General features: G+C 46.0%; 2 protein-coding genes across 2 annotated transcripts in view; one reads left to right on the plus strand and one right to left on the minus strand.

The window, feature by feature from the left end:
- Positions 1–15,535, plus strand: part of MTOR (mechanistic target of rapamycin kinase) — a 111,148-nt gene that overhangs the window by 40,176 nt on the left and 55,437 nt on the right. The window lies entirely within an intron of this gene.
- On the minus strand, positions 548–6,191 carry ANGPTL7 (angiopoietin like 7). Its single transcript, XM_036743118.1, has 5 exons — positions 5,746–6,191; positions 2,173–2,273; positions 1,656–1,850; positions 963–1,161; positions 548–717 (listed from the first exon to the last, which is right to left on the minus strand). Exons 1-5 carry the CDS (start codon positions 6,113–6,115, stop codon positions 548–550), a joined length of 1,035 nt encoding a protein of 344 aa, XP_036599013.1. The 5' UTR covers positions 6,116–6,191.

Genomic DNA, 15,535 nt, shown 5'->3' on the forward strand with positions numbered 1-15,535 from the left:
AGCTCACCTTCAGCAGAGCATTTACCCTGCTAAAGAATCTTGAGACCAAAAGCAATTTCATTGGGTTTTGAAATAGAAACTCCTTGCCACCCTCACCCTCTGCCCAACCTTCAGTATGTCTCCTGTGGTTTGAAATAATACAGTTCATTTTAGCAAGAGATTTGTTTTCTGGCTTCACTTAACCCTGACCCTGGAGAAAGTGTAAGGCATAAACTCCTGATTACTTTCTCCTGAAACAAGAATCATGTGGGAAAAGACTAACCATAGGATTCCTTTGGAGCTGCTGTGGTGTCCGAAGACATAGGCATTTAGGGCCAGTTCTGACCCACCGAGTTTTACATGTCTCCCCCTATTTGCCAGCCCTACTGCTGGTACTGATTACGTAACACTGGCACTTGGTCGAGCCCGACAAAGGTTTGAGCGATTTCATTGGTGCTTGATTACAGGCGATTTCCCATCCCTACCCCTACCACACCACCTCATTGCCCACCCCCAGCCTCATTTATCTCCTAGGATTCAGCACCCCTCCTGTAGTGCAGGGTGCTTTTTAGGGTTCAAAGTCTTCAGGGCGGATCTTCATCTCTACCTTCTTGAGGGAGTAGCTAGAGCCATGCCAGCCATACCAGGTGATGCCATCTGCGTGCTTGTTGTGCTCACCATGGCGATAATAAATCCCGTTCAGGTTGGAGTCTGTGCAGCAATTATACCAGTATCCGCCTGTCAGAAGAAGCAGATGGATTCTAATAAATTCATGTCACTTAGTAAATAGGGACCCATGGGCAGCCCAGACATCTCTCGGCCTCAGTTTCCTCATTTGTAAAGTGAAGGGGTAACAGTAAGGACAGCACAACGTATTGCAGCCCATAACAAACACTAAAGCCAAACATCAGTGATGTGAGTCCTCTCTCTGACCAGCTGGCATCGCCTGTGGTCAGCATTCCCGCCCTTCCCTCCCACATCACCTTTCCTGAGCTGGACACAGTTGTCCAGGCACTTGTCGTTGTCCTTGTCCGTGGTGCTGAAGGCAGTGTTGTTGTGATAAAGGAGGGCATCGTGCCCTGCATTGCCACTGTAGTTCCCCACAAAGATTCGATAACTATTCAGCTCGTTACTCAAGGTGAAGTGACTGTATTCAGCAAAGCGTACGTCACCCTCCCAGTCCTGGTGGAGAGAGGAAGGAATCCTATTTAGGAAGCTTACCAGATGATCCTTTTCTAAGAGGTTCAGTGAAGTCCTAGCATTGTGTCTTTTTTCTTAGACTTATATCTTTTCCAGCAGAGAATCTCTGAAAACATGGTTATCTCTGCTCCTTCCTTAACTGGAAGTCAGGAAACCTAGGTTTTAGACCCAGCTTTATTGCTGTATTCAGCACATAACCTTGAGCTAGCCTCTGTTCTCTGTTCTTCATTACCCTGTCTGTGGAATGTAGCTCATAATCCATTGTTGCTGTCTCCTGCTCAGGGATGAATGTGAAAACATAAATCACCATCTCAGAGGACCTTGGGGAGCAGGACTGAGGCTCTCTATAGATGATTTTGTCCTAAAGGGAACAGTTACCTTGACCAGAATAAACTCCCAAAAGATAAGCAGAGGCAGGCTGTGCCCCGGCCTCATGCTGGGTCCCTGCTCCTCATTGAGCTTGCTCTGGTATTTACCTCCATTTCAATCCGCAGAGTGGTTGGGCGCCTGGACAGCCTGTGGATGTTTTCATTCCCAAACCAGAAATCTCCACGGATGTTGCCAAAGCCCACTTTGTATTGCTTCCAGTCACGGTGGAAAGAGATGAGACCACTCTTCCGTCTCTGGATTATGGTCCAGCCACCACCTGCAGTTGTCATGTCACAGAATACCTGCGGAGAACAAGGTGGCACAGACTTAGATTGGTTGTCTAGCTGCCACGCAGAAAAAATGAGTAATTCATGTCACTTTGCTAAAGATGCCTGATTTCTTTCAGAATGCCCCCTTGGCTTGGCTTGGATGAGAAATCACACTTGGTGGGCAACTACAGAACATTACATTGGCTCAGTTTTATACAATCAGTGTTCTTCCTATTAGGCTTCTTCCATTTTCCTCTCTAAGGCTGTGAATAATGTCTGTAGTCTCTGTCTCTGTCGAGGTAGGAGGAACTAAGGAGGAAGGAAAAGGTCAGTGATGTGCTTTGAGGGGCCTCACCTCGAGCTCAGGGCTTCCCAGGAACTCGTCAGCAGGAAGCTTGTACGCACCGGTGATTCGGTAATTCTTCTGGTAGAGTGAGGAACAGTCATAGACAGCATCTGTTAGAAAGTGGAGCAAAAACCACAGGGATGAGCATCTCAATACAAGGTGCTTGCCTAGTGTGGAATTTGGTTTAAAACAAAGGAATTCACATTAGCGTTAATTAGGTGAAAAATTTTTAGATTGATTTAAGTGCGGTCCGGTGTTGGTGATAACGCAGCTTAGCAAAGCAGACAGAGAGCTGGCCTTGGAGTCAGTAAGATCTGACTTTACATTCCCCTGTGACATATACCAGCTGCGTGACCATGGGTAAAAGTCACTTTCTCCCCCATAAGTGTTTCTAGGCAATTAATTCTCTAAGTGGCTGAGAAAGTGCTGACCTGCTCTGGTGGAGGGAGCTCCCTAATTGCGATTTCCCTGAAAAAATGAAATAAGGAGTTCCAGTTCCCAACCCTATCCCGATATGGGGGGTTGGTGTACAAACGATTTCCCCTCTGGCAGCATTACCAGTAGACCCAAACAAATGATTTAAAACCTTCAGAAATAGATGGCTGGCTGTTGAAATAGAGCAGGGCCACAGATGCAGCTGTCTAGTAACAGATTCTCCCACTAAACGGGTCCTCTCATGGAACCAGGAAGCTCCATTTCTCCTGCCAGTGGCTGACTTGCAATCATTTTATACTCTGTCGATTGCTTTTAGTTGGGGCCCAAGCAGACAGATTTCTTTATTTTATTTAAAGTTTTCTTTTTCTTTTTTCTTTAATGTTTTTGGATTAGAAGTGTATCTTTTAAGTTCTAACACCGACTTTAAAATGCCAAATCTCCCCCATCAGATTTTCAAGTGTTTAAAGCACCAAAGTAGAAGATTTCTCCCAAGTGAATTCAGTATCAAATTAAATGGAGCAGCACTGAGACACATCTCTTGTTTGTAAAACAGGGTGCATCCTTGACTCGCTAAGAGGAAAAGGGATCTCAATGGCTCGGAGCAGCCTGTGTTATCAAGGAGGGCCTTTGTCCTACATCATCTGCCCTCTCTGTAGAGGGTAACTGCTAATGCAAACCAAGGCCATAATTATAGGAGATGGATTTCACGCTCTTTTAAAATCTAATCTCTCAGCCACTTAATGCTGTAATTTCTCTCGCATCTTTAGTAATGCCATGCTCTAAGGCCACAGTGAAAACACCTTCAGGTTAACCATTTGAGATCCACTCTGGCAGTATTATTAATAACATGAAAACTGCAGTGCATTGGCTAGATTGACCTCCTCTGGGCTTGATCAAAGTGATTTTTGACTGTCCTTGAAGGTGCTGCTCACTGTGATACACTTAGTTTTGTATCACCGGCCCACCTACTCCCCCCTCTCTGTGTTGGCAAGAACTGAGAACATTGTGGGAAGGGCAGTGGTCCCAGAGAAGAACCTGGAGGAAGAAAGAATCCCATGGGCCTTTTTGATGCAGTGGGTATCATTCTGTTGACTCCTTTACAGGACCCAAAGAGAGGAACATGGAGGCATTTAAGAGGGCAGATAATAATGGGCATGTGTGCAGTGCGTCATATTTCACAGTATTTTTACATAAATGATCTCAGTCTGCAAGTATCCTTGCATAACAAATGCGTATGTTGTCCAAGAAGGTGACTATCTCCATGAATCTCTTCACTAGCCCAGGGATAGGTAATGATGGAATAAAATAAGAAATCTCCTAGGGGCAGGAAACCTGGCAGAAGAGTAAATGAGGTCTATTCCCAAGGAAAGGTACACTCCAGATCTTTCCCTTGGTTGGCAAGCTGTCTCTTTTAGTGTTCCTCTAACTCGCCTAATTGGAGTCTTACGTGTTTGTTAGGCTTGGGATTGTTTTCCCATAGCACCCATGAGGGGTCCCCATCCCCTATGGCTTTGTCAGTCAGTCAGGAAGTATTGTGCCAGGCACAATGCTATATGCTGCAGAAACAGAGAAAGGCAAAAGCCTAGGCCTGCCCTTGAAGGGCCCACAATTTGAAGAGACACTAGGTCCAAACAAGAGAGAGACAGTAGAGAAGGCAGTCTCCGAAGGGATGGCACTGGAGGGTAAAGGTCCCCGATGCTGGGATTCCAGAGAAGATGGAATTGATGACTGGTGTGGAACCTCCTGTGGGGAGCTTACTTTTCTGGGGGATATAGCTGGCAGAGGGAGTTTTAAGGAACTAGAAGAGAGGAAGAGCTGATAAAAGTGGTATTGTCAGACTCCTCCACTAACCTGATGTCATTTTGCAGGCAGCATTGATACCCTTCTATAAAATGGCCTGAAGATGTGCAGGTAACCCCAAAGACAGGTTCAGGAGGCAGTTGCTTGGAAATAACTTTTGGCATGTTGGTCTGTTTTTAAAAGCTTTCAAGGTTCTTTCATGTTAATATTTTTTTGAGCCAAATTGAAACCAGTGACCTGTTAATTAGAATTAGCCTATGTCACAAGGTTAAGTGTTTCCTTGCCCTTTGATCCACTTTGAGCCTAATTCTCTCATTATGGGGAAAGATGGGACACCCACAGAACCCTTGTCAGCTTGCAAATAAGCATCTACTCTAACAGCTGTCTGGTTCTAACAAATACCTTTGAACATCAGCTAGCCTGAGCCAGACAGAAACTGCAGATCATTTCAAAACAAGCTGTGCTACTAAAGTCCTGTTCTACTTCTCTATGGCATGGAAGTAACTCTTATTCCTCAGTCATTTCCAGTAGGATTCAAGTTTTGGCAGGAACTAAGCTGGAAGGAGTTTGCATAAGATTCCAGAGATGGAGTGTAGGTCTGTCTCTCAAGGGATCAGTGTAGCTAAAATCAGAGACTGATCACCAGGGTGTTGGCAGTGGGATCATGGATCATTTCTGATGCTGCAATTCACAAAGACCATCTCACAGGTTATAGAGAGTGCAAACTGCAGTGGGATATGGGGATGGAGGGGTGCCTCTCCAACAAAATCAGAACCACACAAACCCTCCCCCCTGACCTTATGCCCATTTTGTTTTGTGGGTGAGCTTAGGGAAGAGACAGGAGTAGGAGATATGGGAAACTTTTTGGTACCAGTACATTCTGAATTCAGGAAGCTAACTCAGAAAAGCTTTGACTGTGTGCCAGTCAGAGTAGATAGAAAAAGGGAAGGTCATGGGTCTCTACTGGCTAATAGAAGGTTTGGCTAATTATTTCATTTGTAAGGAAGGGGCATTGGGCATGGAGACCTGTGTTCACTTACTGACTTGCTCTGTAGCTTTGGACCCATGGCTTCCCTTCTCAATACAGAGAAAGTGATGTTTGAACCTTCCCATCTCCTAATGATGTGAGAATGAGAGGGAACTGTGAAGCTATTGGCAATCTTTTAAAGGAAATAGAAATGCAATTAAGCTGACCCCTTTGTAAAGAGGGTTGGGAAGTGCATGGCCTCCAGGGAATGAAGAACTCTATTCAGGGGTTCTTGGGTCCCTTGCATGGGGGCAGCAAGGGATGCCATGGTTAATTACAGGACAAAAAGAGGACCGGCTAAGGGGAAGCTTTCTCCTTACCTGCTGAGGTCTGGGTGACTGTCTGGGCTGCCTGGAGCTGCATCATGTCAATCTGGTTATTCAGTTGGGAGAACTTGCTCTCGGCTTCAGTGAGGCGCGTGGCCATCTGCTTGGTGTGGCTCTCCAGCTCCATCACCTGCATGACCACGTTGACCCAGTCACTCTCCTGCTTTTTGCTCAGCACCCCCAGCAGACTGGTCAGATTGGCGATCTGGGCCTTGAGCCCCCTGGCTTCCTCACAGCAGGCGGCAGCCTTGAGTTGAGCAGGTGTCTTGCGCTTTGGGGGCTTCTCTAGCCATGCAGGCTGACTGGCAAAGCTTAGGGCCAAGATGAGGAGCCAGGCCAGAGAGTGGAGCGTCATGTTGGGCATGTGATGTGTGTGAATGGGGGGCTCTTGAGGCAGACTGTTGAGGATTGCTAAGAACTCTAGCAGATTGGAACCTTCAGTTTATTCTCAGGCTTTCTTTTTTCCACTGTCCTCTTTATCCTTCAGTGATCTTTCTTTTCCTTTCAAGGCCCTTTTTCCTCCCCCAAAGCTCGAGTTCTTGAGGGGTATTCCTTAACCCTCCTTCTAAAGCCTTCATTCTCTACAGAGCCAGCATCTTAAATATATTTGCTTTCCATACCTCCGCCCCCACTGTGGCCCTGGTGCTAGCCCCTCCCACCCCATCTGGGAGGATCAGGTGCCTATTGGGTGGAGTCCTACAGACTTGGGCCAGAGGAAGGGGGAGGAGGGACAGAGGCAGAGAAGGCATGCGTGTGTTCCCTTGCGGGAACAATCTCTGGGCTGAGAGGGGACTGGAAACTAGTGAGATTCCAGTTAGCTTAGCCTGTTGGATTGTGACCCTGCCAGGGCCTGGCTGGTCTGTATTAGAGAACAGCCTGGGGTCAGAAGAGGGTCCAGATCCAGCTCTTAGAATTATATAAGATGAGGGCAGAAGGGATCCAAATGGAAAGGAGAATCCCCATTCACCCCCGGAGTCCTGTGAATGTAATTAATGCTGTGTTAACCAGAATCAGTTCTCTTGTACACGTTACATTTTGGCAGAGCACTGAATTCTTTTTTAACTAGATTGGTCATTGCTTTGTTTGATCATCACTCCTTATGCAGCAAAATCTCTGCTCTACCTGGATCTTACCATTGACTTGTACCCGCTCAAGTATTCCTCAGCAGCCTTTCCCTGTAACTTTGCTGGAAGTTTGAACTGGGAATCTTTCTAGTGATTTAGAAAAACCTCAAAAACCAGAACTAGGGATGAGTCTTTGAAAAGAACAATTGTAATTTGTCCCATAAGACCTGCCCTTTTGATATAATTTCTCTCCTTTTACATTTGCTGTCTCCTTGGGAAATAGGGTTTGATTAGATTTCCAAGACTTGTCATCTTGAAAGAAGGCATACAAAACTGGAGTGCGTGGAGATAAGGATCACTGTGTCTTAGAGAAATCAAACCTTTGTGGGGAATCCCTGGGGTAGAGGTTGTGTTTCAGGTGCACTCTTTGAGATCAGCGTAGCCAACAACAGCCTCGTACTTCAGTGAAGACCTTGGCCTGAAAAAAGCCTACTGTTGATGTCCTCCTCCTCTTCCTCTTCAAGTCATGTGGTATTGGCCTCTCTGTCTTACATGCTGTATCCTTCTGGGAGAATGTAAACTCCTTGAGGGCAGGCACTGGATTTCTTTTTTTGTCTTTGTACCACCAGTGCCTTGCGCACTAGACACTTAAATGTTCATGGGATTTTGTTAAACTCCCTTCGGGATTTCCTTCATCTTCTTCATGTAAGAGACAGTGACTCTACCTTACCCAAAAAATGCCCCTCTTGGCATTTTAAGAAGCTTCTGTAACAAAAATACTTTGAATATGTTTGGATGTGGTCCCTTTTTCAAAAGGAACAGACTAGGTAAAGGAAGAAAGAGCCCCTGCAGTAGCATCGTATATTAAGAAGACTTTCATTTGAAACAACCCAGGAACAGAGAGGGAAAGAACACTGGGGTGAGGAGCAGTAGAAGCAGAACCGGAGTGGAGCGTGTCAGTTATCTGGACTTCTGTTATCTGGACATCTGCTGGGCTTTGCTCATGCTCTTTTAATCCTTCCTTTCCTCTCCTGTCTCTGTCTCTTCCCTCTCCTCTGCTTTTCTCTCTCTTCTTCTCTCCACATCTGGCCCCTCCAGCCTGCCTTAAATAACAATTTCATTCTTCAGAAGGTGAGTTAACCAGTGAGGGGCCCTTCTCTTCCCGATCTGATTCTCACCAATAATGAGGTTTTTGGAAGGTAGAAATCCGGGGAACCTTAGGAGAAAGTATCCTTTCCATCTTAGAATTATTCAAAGGGGAAAGGAATGTTTGGAATGGACTAAGATGTGGACTACATTTTGGCAGAGTAAATTCCAAAGAATTCAAAGAAAAGAGGGTTAAAATTCTATAGGGCAGGTCAGCCTAGGAAGGATAGTGAGTTTTTAAGAAAGAAATTTTGGAGATACAAAAAGTAACAGGAAGAAAGAGGGAAATTGTCTTTTTTAAAAAAAATATGGATGCACAGGGAACTCGCTGACCCACTTAGATCTTTAAAAGACGTGCACATACTGTAGAAACAATGACAGGTAACAGAATGAGTGTGAAAGTGTGACGTAGTGTGCTAAAGCTCTTAATGAGCTGAGATAGGTAAGGAAAGAAAAGGGCAACAAGAAGGATATTTTTTTAGAGGGGGGAAGGCAGGGCAATTGGGGTTAAGTGACTTGCCCAAGGTCACACAGCTAGTAAGTGTGTCAAGTGTCTGAGACCGGATTTGAACTCCGGTCCTCCTGGCTCCAGGGCCGGTGCTCTACTCACTGCACCACCCAGCTGTCCCAACAAAAAGGATTTTTTAAAAATTCTTTTAAGAGAGTCATAGGAAGGATAGGCCCACTCTGTTGTCTAGGGTGGGCAGGTAGGGAACAGCCCAGCAGAGAGACACAGGGCATTGCCACTGAAAGTTTGTTTTAATAGTTCTTGTTTTCTCTGTTAAAGAGGACACATTTTGAACTAGAAAGGCCAAAACAAAAGTGGCCCAGCAGGAGCTGATACCCCAAATGAGTAGGGGAATGGACAGAGAGCACCCAACTGCCTTTAAGTTCAGTGCCCTAGGCTCAGAAGAAAGGTGTCCTTGGGTACTAGATGTGAGTGTTCACCCACCATCAGTCATCTTTGAAAGATCGTGGAGAGCAGAAGAGATACCGTTGAACTAGAGAAGGCAAACATCCTCATTTTCAGAAGAGGGAAGAAAATGGAGGCTGCAGACCGAAGGCCAGTGAGGTTGTCTTTGATTCTTAGCAGAATTCAAGGATGTATTTTTTTAAAAGGATGGTTGGTGAAGCAGCTATCAAAGGAATTAGGGATTACAAAAAACCAGCATGTCTTCGTCAAGAATGGCTCTTGGCAAACTAAGCTTATTTCCTTTTTGGACAAGCATTCCTGTAGGTGTGGCCTGCCTAAATTTTAGCAAACTTTTGACTGCCTCCCATACTCTTCTTGTGGAAAAGATGGAGGGATGTGAGCTCTCAATGATAGTACAGTTAGGAGGTTATGGAATGACTGAACCCAAAAAGCAGTTATTAATGGTTTGATACCAACTTGGAAAGGGGTCAGCAATGGAGACAGTCAGCAGACTTATATTAATAATCACTTACTATGTGCCATGCACTGTGTTAAGTAAGTACAAGATGGGCAGGCATGACTGGACAGCAATTTATCTGAAAACAAGATGGGGCTTTAATGTCCTGCATGCTCAGAATGAGTCAACAGTCTAGTACAGAAGCCAAACACACTTTTAGACCACATGAAGAGGCATAGTGTCTGGGATTGCAGAAACCATAGTCTCTGTACTGACCAGACCTTATCCTAGAGTACTGTGTTCAGTTTGGGTTAGCATTTTTTGTTGTGTATCAGTCATTGTTCAGTCATGTGTGACTCTCTGTGACCCCATTTTACAGATGAGGAAACTGAGGCAAGCAGGGTGAAGTGACTTGCCTAGGGTCACACAGCTAGTGTCTGTGGCTGAATTTGAACTCAAGAAGTATTCTTGACTCCAGGCCTAGCACTCTATGCACTGTGGTGCCCCTTCACTACCAATAAACACATATCGATAAGCTGGAGAGCATCCACAGAAAGACAGACAGGATGGCAAGTTGAGAGCTTGCCTCGTAGGGATTGGTTGAGGGAACGGGAGCCATTTCCCCTGGGGAAAAGAAGATTTGCGGAAGACAGAATAGTAGATATCTTCCAAGTGTCTGGGAGGCTGTCAGGTGGAAGAGGGATCGGACTTGGCCTGCTTGAACCCAGTGGTCATTACAGATAGGGAAACTGAGGTTTGATTTAATTAAGGGACCCCTGCTTCCTAACAGGTGGTGCTATCCAAAAGGGAAATGGATGGTCTGCCTCTGGGCGTCACTTGAACCTCACTTGAGGTTTTCGAGTGGTTAATGATCACTGCTTGTTGAATGTGGGATGTAGAAGAGATTCCAGAGATCAGGAATGGTTTGGAGTGATTGACCTCTGGAGTCCTTTCCGACTCTGAGACTGTACAAATATTGAAAATCGCAATCTGCATACACAGCCCCAAAGTCAAACCTCTCTACTTCTTGCATAATATAGTCTGGGTCCCTTTCCATGTCCAGAGCTTCCATCCCTCTCAGGGAACAAATTCTTTTTAGGTCACTAGAGATACCATGATAGGCCGGGTCTGACCAGGCTGGTCCGTTACCTCAGGTTCAACATTAGAATGAAGTAAGACGTTCATCTTATTGAATAAGATGAATGTCTTAATGAACAAAAGGAGATTTATTTCGCTATAACAGGGGAAGGACATTCGGAGCAGGAAAATGTTCGCCGAAGTTATCCCCTTGATTCAGCTAAGCCTAGCTTTCCTGTGCCAATGTTGGTCTCACTACTGGTCTTCGGTCAGAAACCTGAAGGAGGAGCTCTAGCCTTTCACACGCTGGCTCTTTGTGTGCTCAGACCCCCAGGAAGCTGCACCAACAGGCCAGGCCTTATTCCTCTAAACCAATTAGATCTTGAGGACAGTTTCAGTACCTTTTAAGGAAAAAATTAGCCTAACCACCATGGAGCAGAGCCTTAGGATACTAAGCCCACCACAGATACTAAATGTGATTTTTCATCTCAAAGAAAGAGCAAGAGATGATCAAGGTATGCCCAGGTTTGTTTCCTACATCCCTGGCCTGCTGCTGTATGCTAAAGTGAGAAGGAGTCTTATAGCAGGCTATCGCCACAGCCTAAAGAAACTGTTCAGAACTGGCACCCAAACAAGTCTGCCTGTCTTAGCTTCTGGCAGCGTTAGTTCCCCATCCCCCCAAAAACCTGCACTCAAGTCATCAGCCTCCCCCGGGATCCCCTAAGCCCCAAGAAGACGGTTTCATTGATCTAGCCTTCAGAGGGGATTGTGCCTCTTCTTCTACCACAGCATTTTGAACACTAAATCCTCAAGTGATATCTTAGCCCTTGCCTTGGCAAGCAGATTTAAAGGGAGATTGGAGTTTGTTGACTTACTGTCCATTTTTTCTCATCTGTTTCTAATATCCTCCAGCCAGGAAGGGGCTCTTGGTGGGTACCCACGCGTATACTGAACGTGACTCTCACCTACGGCTGCCAGCCCTGTGCAATCCTTTCCAGGAAAGGGGGCGAGTCATTAGACCCTGTAAAGTATCTCAAATTCAGCAGTTGTGCCTCTTGCCTGACATCTGCTTCCTGGAAACAAACTCTTGATGCTTGCATAAGGTTCCTTTCAACAGTTGGATTTTCCCTGAGTTGCTGAAGGTTTTCTTCCCAAGTTGTTTAGCTGCTTGAATGTAAATAAATCTGAAGATTGGAAAAGTGAGCCAGGGGAGGAAATAGCCCATGCCAAAAAAATTAGATTTTCCAAAACAGACACAAATCAACTGTCCCCTCTTCCCTGCATTGCTCCAAAGGTGAAAATGAAGCTCTGCTTTGAAACAGAAGCCATTCAAGTATACCTAAATATTGGGGAGGAAGGGAAAGCATTCTTGTCTTTCTCTTAATCTGGCTCCAACTTCCAGTCAGCATCTTCACTCAACTGTTTTTTGATAGCCATGGCATATATTTCTGCAGGCAAAGTAAGGAAAATGGGAAATTTATTCTGGAGCTCCTATGGCTCTTCCCTTTCTCCCCCACTGGTGATGAAGCACCAATAAAGGACCCTGGGAAATGAACCTTCCCAACCCTGCTTCATTTTGCACAGAAGCATTTAGATGTTTTACGGCAGTGTGAATGCTTGTTTTTGACGGAGGTATTTGGAGCCCCGTACAAGGCCGGGAATGTCCTTGAAGTGGTCCATCCATCTCTCACCTTTTGGTGACATGTGTCTAGCCTATTCTTGAACATCTCTGAGGAAGAAATCTGGGTGATTACTTCCCACATCTCCCAGTGCTATAAAGAGTGTTGATTTCAGAGTAGTTGAGGTAAAGAAGATTCTGGGATCAGGTAAATATTTACCATCCTAGAAGAATCTACCTTTTGAATGACTGTAAGTGTGGTAGTACTTGCACTCTTTGGAAATCTTTTCCAGCGCACAGCTTGCTTCATTGACAAGGCTTGGACTGACTGCCTTGTGAGGGGGCCTAAGTGGCTAAAGACCCTGAGGGTTGTCTTCCCTGAGCTGAGGAAGACAAAAAGCAACCTCTGAATGGGAAATGGAGGGCAGGATTTTTCAGATTCAGGGGGAGTTTTCAACACCTGGAAAGAAAAGAAGAAAAGAAAGTTGGAGAGGGAGAAACAGTGAGGGAAAGCAGTGCTTGGTGGCCTGAGTATTCATGTTCTTCTTTGTCACTGTTGTTCAGTCAGTTTTCAGTCGTATCTGACTCTTCATGACCCCATTTGGAGTTTTCTTGGCAAAAATACTGGAGTGGTTTGTCATTTCCTTCTCTGGCTCATTTTACAGATGAGGAAACTGAGGCAATCAGGGTGAAGCGACCTGCCCAGGGTCACATAGCTAGTAAGTGTCAAAGGCCAAATTTGAAGATGAATCTTCTGACTCTAGGCCTGATGTTCTGTGCCATATGGCACCGCCTAGATGCCCTAAGTTCCCTTTTTTTTCCTTGTTTGTTTGATTGGCTAGTTTTTTTGTTTTTGTTTTTTTGTGAGGCAATCCAGGTTAAGTGACTTGCTCCGGGTCACACAGCCCTAAGTTCTTCTTTATCCCTACCAAGATTTCTCAGTTTTGTTCATTTTTCCCTTAGTCCTTTGCAGGCGTGGGAACTAGTCATCATCCTTCTCATAACAAGATCTTCCATAGACAATTCAGTTCAGCGTTGACTGAGTACCTACTACATGTTGGGCACCTAGGAAAATGAATAAGATCCACTCCCTGCCTTCAAGGGGTGTACCCTCCAGTAAGAAGCTAAGGCCCAGTAAGGAATGGTATCGTGGAACACAAAAAGAATTATTCCTTTCTCTTCTCCAAACTCCAAGGAGGATATTACCAGGAAGAACTGATAGCAGTTCTTATCCATTCTGCTCCCCATCCCCCTCAAGTGGTTTGCTCTGTCCTGTATCTTTGCTTCAGGATGTACAGATAATTCATTTTATCATTACCTCTGCCTCATCAAAGACAGCGTAGACCTTAGCATCGGGTGTACTAAGGCCAGGACAAAGACGAGAGCTCCCCACAAAGCTAGCCTTTTCACTGGAATAGGTGAGTCCTTTACATACCATCCCTCCACCAAGAGGTACCAAATGCCTCCGTCACTGGAACCCCCAGACATGGCTGCTGACTCCAGTCAAAGCTTTAATGGGGAGCTAGGACAAAGGATGGCAATTCCTGCCCTGGGCTGCCCCCGGAGCAAGGATGCTTCTCTCTAGGCTGGTGATCTGCCATCCTGTCTGAAGCAGGACTGAGTGGAAAACAGACCGGTCATTCTTTAAGAATGTAACAGAACTTGAGACGATTGTGCCTGAACAACCGATTACCAGTGCGGAAACCTAGGCTGCCTATGTGGAGGGAGCTGGAGCCGGACAGAGCACTCTCCGGAGACGAACAAAACTTACCTCACAGCATCTTAATTCTAAACATATGTCCCAAAGGTGTTGACGCTGTGCTGTTTTTGAGGGTAAGGCTGGATTTAACAGTGGCTCCTTGGCTTCCAGAAAAAGTACCCAGCCCTGTTCCTCCCGTTCTCTCCTGCTCCCCCTCCTCCCCAGCACTGAGAAAGAGCATTTGGTCTAGAGAAGTGAGGATCTGTTCAAAAAACACTCACTTCTCTGCAAAAACACATTCCATGCCCCTGGACTCACTCATTTCATAGCCTGTCAATATGCCACCAATAATCTGTACCCCCCTTGAAAAGCTCATGCGAGCAGAGAGTGGAAAGGAAACTTTTTATATAATCCAAGCACAAGCAACAGATTGTGACTTTATAGCTTCAAACTTCTAACACTTAAGTGCCTTCTATTCAGCCATAGCCATGAAATCAGATCTTTTACACATAGTCAGTAGAGCTCAAGTTTATTTTCAGCTGCTACTAGCCTCCTGTAGGCTCTTGGTAGAACAAATTGCCTTTATAAAGCATCTTTCAAGATCCTAAGCAGACTGCTATTTATATGGCGTAATATAATTTATTGGTGACACGTCACCCCAAACCATCAGGGTGCATGTAGGGTGGGTGTTCTGGTGTTAACTGTTACTCAGGTTAAAAGTCTTCCAGGCTCCCTCATTGCTTCCAGGCCTTTGTGGGGAAAGGTGGAATTAGGGACGTGTAATTGCAGACCCCTCACTCTGACACAGTCCAGGCTGCCCTGCCCCAGTCTCCAGTTTTGATCAAGCACCGACAGGCCTGTCAAGTGAACGTGCAGAACTGTCTGACTCCAAAGAGGGTACCCGGAAGGGTAGTGGGAGCAGCCATGTCATTGCCTGGTAGAGAAGCATCTTTGGTGACAAACAGATGCCAGCCAGGGCTGCCTGATTAAATAGTGCTTGTGAGCCCATCTGGAATAATAGGCCCCAGTGGAGACCAAGCTCCCCGGGTTCTTGTTTACCTCTAAAATGGAAGCAAAGAACCCGGGATGACAGGCCCGTTGCATCCGCATTGGGGCCCACTCTGTCAGCCCCTTTTTTCTTTCCTTTCTCCTTCCTGACAGCAGATTCCTGCACATAGTCCCCCTCCAAGCAAAGAACACTTCATTTTCCTCTGGATGGGAAAAAGCAGCAAGGAAAGGGAGGGGTGGGGGGAGCACCAGAAAAAGGAGCAGTGCTCATTGTTGTAGAATAAAAGATAATGGCCAATTTGTCAGGAAGTGGTGACAAGAAAGATAAAGTTGGAAGTAATTAACTGGCTGACACTCTGGGAGTGACGCGCCTGCCAATAGCTCCCTAAATCAGCCCGAGCCTCGGAGATGTGACAGGCGTTCATCATTTTTACAGCACGCCTCTGACAGGGCCCTCGGCTGCAAACCAAGCCAGCCAGATTGTGTTCGTTGACAGTCAGAGGATGGGGCGGCCACCTTGGGCCAGCTTCAGCACCGCCGAGCCTTCCTTTTAGCCAGCAATGCCTGGAGCTGGCACGGCTTCCCTGGCTCACCTTGGTGCACCAGGTTCATCTCTAGGAGGCAGGCTCCATCTTGGGCAGAGCTTTCCTTTAGTTAGGCAGTCCTCACTCTGGAAGGAAAGCCTAATAGCTGGATGGTCTGACCTCAATAGCACTTCACTCACCTCCCTGTCCTCGGGGAAACAGATGGTTTTTTCCCCTCTCAGACAACTCTTACCAGTCCCTCTCTTGCGCTTTCCCTT

The sequence above is a fragment of the Trichosurus vulpecula genome, chromosome 2 (assembly GCF_011100635.1).
Source record: "Trichosurus vulpecula isolate mTriVul1 chromosome 2, mTriVul1.pri, whole genome shotgun sequence".
Lineage (NCBI taxonomy): Eukaryota > Metazoa > Chordata > Mammalia > Diprotodontia > Phalangeridae > Trichosurus > Trichosurus vulpecula.

Excerpts from the sequence above, each read along its gene's own strand:
- ANGPTL7 (XM_036743118.1), bottom strand. The coding sequence starts at position 6,115 with ATGCCCAACATGACGCTCCACTCTCTGGCCTGGCTCCTCATCTTGGCC. Across the intron at positions 2,274-5,745 it reads AGTCACCCAGACCTCAGCAG|ATGCTGTCTATGACTGTTCC; the intron begins GTAAGGAGAAAG and ends ACTTTCTAACAG. Across the intron at positions 718-962 it reads CTGTGTCCAGCTCAGGAAAG|GCGGATACTGGTATAATTGC; the intron begins GTGATGTGGGAG and ends TTCTTCTGACAG.